At 35.9% G+C, this 5,754-nt stretch overlaps 1 protein-coding gene across 1 annotated transcript; it reads right to left on the bottom strand.

Moving 5' to 3' along the window:
- Positions 1-1,791: 1,791 nt before the first annotated feature.
- On the bottom strand, positions 1,792-4,114 carry LOC102405680 (olfactory receptor 13F1). The gene is made up of 2 exons (XM_006069079.4): positions 3,112-4,114; positions 1,792-1,816 (listed from the first exon to the last, which is right to left on the bottom strand). The coding sequence occupies exons 1-2, from the start codon at positions 4,023-4,025 to the stop codon at positions 1,792-1,794; spliced, it is 939 nt and encodes a 312-aa protein (XP_006069141.2). The 5' UTR covers positions 4,026-4,114.
- Positions 4,115-5,754: the final 1,640 nt, after the last annotated feature.

The raw sequence follows: 5,754 nt of genomic DNA, 5'->3' as shown, positions 1-5,754 counted from the left end.
ATGATAGCTACTCCATTTTTTCTGGGGGATTCCTGCCCACAGTAGTAGATATAATGGTCATCTGAGCTAAATTCACCCATTCCAGTCCATTTTAGTTTGCTGATTCCTAGAATGTCAACGTTCACTCTTGCCATCTCTTGTTTGACCACTTCCAATTTGCCTTGATTCATGGACCTGACATTCCAGGTTCCTATCAATATTGCTCTTTATAGCATTGGACCTTGCTTCTATCACCAGCTGGGTATTGTTTTTGCTTTGGCTCCGTCCCTTCATTCTCTCTGGGGTTATTTCTCCACTGATCTCCAGTAGCATATTGGGCACCTACCGACCTGGGGAGTTCCTCTTTCAGTATCCTATCATTTTGCCTTTTCATACTGTTCATGGGGTTCTGTATTCTTGCCTTGAGAACCCCATGAACAGTATGAAAAGGCAAAATGATAGTATACTGAAAGAGGAACTCCCCAGGTCGGTAGGTGCCCAATATGCTACTGGAGATCAGTGGAGAAATAACCCCAGAAAGAATGAAGGGATGGAGCCAAAGCAAAAACAATACCCCGTTGCATGTTCAGTATGTTCTCAGATTGTGGCAAATCAGTGAAATGAAAAATAAAAGACCATATCAGAAATCATTTAAAATCTTATTCACCTGAAGAAAAGAAAAGCAGAGATATTTAGAAAAAGACATTAATTAGACTCCAGGTATCTAGTGGCATTGTTAAGTTTCCACTTATTTTGTGATTGCAAATGTAAGCATTGTTTCCTCTGAGTTCACATAAATATATTTGAAAACCATATATGGGAGTGGGCCACAGTGAGATGTTCCTTAAGACTATGGAATCAAAGTTGCTTTTTTAGAGGTAAAATAGTAAGTTTTCCACAAGGGGTTGAAGTTACTCATCTGTTTAAACTAATCACCTGCATGAGTGACCCCTTCAAGGATGCTAAATATAAATATTGCAAGGTATGAACTGAATGCTATTGCAGAGAGGCAGGACTGAAATGTGATACAGTTTGGTAAGCTGCTTTCTAATGAATTTGTCTCCTCTTTTGATAAAGAATGTTAAACAATGGAGATCGCTCATAATGGAACACAAAATGATAAAGAAGTAATCAAAATGCAATTTTGGTTTACATATACAATTCTATCCTTGGAAGACAGAAAACAAAACATATTTGGATCATGCAGAAATTTACTCCATCCTGGATCTACTTGTGTAGATAAAATTATTCTTGCTGAAGTGCCTGAAATCTGAGGACCCTCTCTAGGCCTATGATGATTTAACCAGATGGGTTACAAGCCATTTTATTGAGTTTTGCCTCTGGACATCTGGTTGGCCCATCTTTTGGGCATTAATTAGCTCATCCATATCCCTTTAAAACACAGATAAAGTTGTTGAAAAAGATAGCACATGCTGACAGTAGCTGATGAGGCATGAAACTATAGATTTTATTTTTACCCACATAAACAAATAAGATGAATGTGTATAGGCTCAGTGATTGTGATTACCTGGAATCAGTCTTTGTTATAAATGACTGTAGAGTTTGGGTGGTAATAGGGTTAACATTTCTTCCTCCTTTTCAACCACATAACATCAGATACCATGGTCATTGCTGTCTGGTAGTGAAATGAAACTAAGGATAAAAACCCTAATATATTATCCTGCTTTTACTCAATAATACAAATCCCCTTTGGAAGGTTTCTGAATTAATAGAACTGTGCATCTATCTGAGAAACAAAAAAAAAATTCTCATGTATAGTAATGGTACTTAAATTGAACACCAGCACAGTTCCTACTTGTTGAATTCTTTTCTCCTACGTGGTTCTTTTATGAATCAGTTCACCCTCAACTGAACTGTTTCTCGAAAGCTCTATTCAGGATAGATCTTTCTGTTATAATTATCTATGATTGTCTTACCATCTCTAAGTCTAAAATTCAAAGATATTCTGTCAATGCTAGCAAGAGTCACCTTCTCCATAGAATAAAGCCATCACCCACATATACTTAAGGGCATCTCTCTGATAAAGAGGGATTAACATACATGTATTGGTCTCATAATTTCTCAGCACCAGTGAGGATGGAAAAGGCAAAGAAAAACTAATTAATATGAAATATTGGTGAAAATATGATTTCCATAATTTTTCTCACATTTGTCAAATATATCCATGAATCTTTTCCCACAATATATGTGTACATTAGCAATTTCTTTTGCAGTGTAATCTCTACAAGGTAGGAATATGTTCTTTCTCAGCCTTAACTGGTCAATTCAGCATGCACTAAGAAAAATATGCAACATGGTATATGTGTGTGTGTATTAATGAATTCACTTCCACATTCAGATTACAATATGAGAATATTTTGACCTCATAACCATAGATACTTTAAGGAGCTTTTATAGATTCCCTGAATGCTTTTCCTTTATTCCACTTCAAATGCAAGATTATTGTAAGTCCTTGTCATGATGTCTTCGCACATACACAGGTATTTACTCATCTCCTACATTCACATCCTAAATAAAAAAAATCATTCCTATGGTAGTTTATTAAATTTTACATTTTAACATTTAGAGTAGGAAAAGTTCTAAAATTAATGGTATCTTGGTTGTATGAATTATGATGTATTTATACTTTGAACTATATACACATTTATGTAAAATATTACTTCTTCATAATTTCAGACATAATTACTAATCATACGATGATAAGTTATTTTAAAATATCCTAGGCTTAATATCTTACACTTTTGGCATACTAGTTATTGTCATAGTGATGCTAGATTTAAACATTTAGATGATATAGTGAATCAAATATGAAAAACTAAGCAATCATATAATTTTAACATTATATTAATATTCAGTGACTGCTAAATACATCTCTAGAAATGTAATTCATTCTTCCTAAATTACTGATTAATATCAAAAATTTTATTTACCAGGTAAATCAAGATATTGGATTTAATATTGAACTCCTTTCAAAACTAGGTATTTTCCAGGATTTAGTTTATTCCACCTATTTTTCAGTTTTCTGGATAATGTTGGAGATTATACAGATGAGTGTGCTTGCTCTCATTACTTGAAGACAGAAATTAGTACAATACCAAAGAATTTCCTATCAGCAATTTTTTCACAGCTGCTTTCACCTCTTTGTTTCGTAGACTGTAGATGATAGGATTCAACATTGGGGTTAATGCACCATATACCAAAGCTATAAATTTGTCTATTTCCTGTGAATCTATAGCTGAAGGCTTCAGGTACATGGAAAGAGCTGTCCCATAGAACAAAACAACCACAGACAGGTGGGCTGCACATGTTGAAAAGGCTTTGCTTCGACCATCCACTGAGCTGATTCTCAGGATGTTGGAGAGGATGAATGCATAAGAGATACAAATTAGGAGCATTGGCATGGGAACAAGAAGTGTGGTGAATACCAGTATGATTAACTGCACTTTGGAAGTGTCCACACAAACCAATTTTAAGACAGCAAGAATCTCACAAGCAAAATGATTGATGACACTCCTACCACACAGAGACAACTGCAACACAAACACTGTTTCCACCAGAGCAGTAAAGCAACCTGTCACCCAGGAGCCAGCTGCAATCTGCACACAAACCCTCTTGTTTATGATAGTGGGGTATCTTAGAGGGTTGCAGATGGCCACGTATCGGTCATATGCCATCATGGACAGGAGCACACACTCGGTGGAGCCCATGGCCAGACAGAAGTACATCTGAGCAGCACATCCTAAGAATGAGATGGTGTTTTCCCCTGAAACAAAGTTTATCAGCATTGGAGGGAAAGCAGAAGAGGTGTACCAGATGTCTAAACAGGAGAGATTGCTGAGGAAGAAGTACATAGGTGTGTGTAGGTGGGAATCCAAGATAGAAATGGAGATCAGAATCATATTTCCCAGCAAGGTGGTCAGGTACATCAGCAAACACAGCACAAATATGATGATCTCTCCTTTGGGGTAGTGAGAAAATCCCAGGAAGAAAAACATTGTTACAGATGTCAGATTTGCCTGGAACATTTTATTACGTAGAGGTCATTTGTATATACACATAGAAAGATTATCATCACATATCATATAGAAAACACAAGATCTTCCCCATTTTTATTTTCTGGTATTTTTTCTTCACATCAACTTACAATATGTGCTTAACTGCTTCTCTAGCTTCTTAATGGTATTATTAATATGTATTTGACGTAATTTATCATCAATAAGGAAAATTTCAAGTAGGGAGTCAAGCGGATAAAGTATCTTCAAGATTTTCTTTTTGCTGTAATACTTTTTAAAGGTAAAGTTGGGAAAGGGCAAGGCTATTACATAAATATCATGAGATCTTGAGGAAAGAAAATCTTATGGAGTCATTCTTTTTCCAAAAGCACATCTGTAACTGATAGATGGTGAAGACATCAATTTAACTCTGAACCACTGGGATGATTTTATTCCCATAGTTGGCTAACAGTCTTCTTATTTGGGAGTTTTTCTGCTTTCAAAGTTCAGTATCTTCTGCCAAAATAATTTTGGGAGATTCATTTAGTAAAAATGATTTCTGCAACCAAAGACTAATTAACCGAAAATCTTGAAAGTTAAACAAGTCCAGGTTTTCCATCTTAAGCCCAGGAAAATGGTGATAGATATTCTCACGATGGGACATATAGCATTTCCTTCATATAGCCAGAATTGCCTTGACATTTGTGCTCCAGAAACATCCTCCAAAGGACCATCCTTTCACTCTGTAAGGCAATTTAAATTTTCTGTTGCTTGTGAAAAGTTTCTAATTCATGCAGCAAATTAAAGTTGTAAATCTATTTGCACAGTATGACAAATTCTGAAACTCCAGGGACAATGTCCCATAGATCCAATTATAGGTAGTAGCTGATCTGCTCTAATTGTTGTGTTATTAAAATAAGAAATAAACATTTTCCTGTCTATGCTGACTTTGGGAAGGGGGACTCTGCTCTGCTCCTAATTGTGCTATTAAATCATCAGTCAGGTTTTCAGTTTTCACTCTTTCTTTCTTTCTTTGACTGGCAATGTTGTTGATTGTCTTTCTCATTTAGGCAAGATTCACTGCAAGCATAATGTAAACAGTTGACCAAAAGGGAGAAAAGAGATTGACTGACATCTGGCCCAGAGTCCCATTTCTGACTCACTTGTTCAATTCCTGTAGACCAAGGCTTATGTGGTTGCAGGTAAATCACTTAGGTTGACCTGACTGTGTCTAGGAGTAAATGTCAGAAGAGAACTGAACTTTAGGAATACATTCAGAAAAGTTAAATGGAGGCAGTGACTAAGACTGAGGAAAGTTGCCAAACCGACTCCCTGTTATATATAAAGTACCAAACCACACTTCTGCTTTGGAATTACATTAACTCACATTGAAAAGAAAAGAAATTTAGAACCTCCATGATAATTTCTGTCTGAAAAAGAAATTGCCAAAAATTTGACAAGTTTTCTCATGCTTATGAGTCTGTATTTTTCTCTATCTCCAATAATAGCCTTAGCATTTGCTCACATACTTAAGCCAAAAATCTAGAAGTAATCTTTGAGTTATTTCCCCCCCTCTTATTACATACCCAGCCCAGAAGGAAGTCTGTCAGATCTTCCTGAAAAGTACATCTTAGACTTCCAACTTCTACTAATGATGAAGTATCTTGTGTCAGAGTAGCTCAGATCAGACTAACCCTCATGCTACTAACAATTATAAACTCCAAATCAAGTATAAAATAGCAGCTATTTCCTGGCACTTAAA

The sequence above is a fragment of the Bubalus bubalis genome, chromosome 3, assembly GCF_019923935.1.
Source record: "Bubalus bubalis isolate 160015118507 breed Murrah chromosome 3, NDDB_SH_1, whole genome shotgun sequence".
Lineage (NCBI taxonomy): Eukaryota > Metazoa > Chordata > Mammalia > Artiodactyla > Bovidae > Bubalus > Bubalus bubalis.
The sequence above is the reverse complement of the archived record's forward strand: the minus strand, read 5'-3'. Positions and strand labels throughout refer to the sequence as shown.

What these genes read in the sequence shown, in the direction of transcription:
- LOC102405680 (XM_006069079.4), bottom strand. Translation starts at nt 4,025, where the DNA reads ATGTTCCAGGCAAATCTGACATCTGTAACAATGTTTTTCTTCCTGGGA. An exon ending in GCAGCTGTGAAAAAATTGCT is followed by an intron (nt 1,817 to 3,111) that starts GATAGGAAATTC and finishes AAAAGAACCACG; the next exon opens with TAGGAGAAAAGAATTCAACA.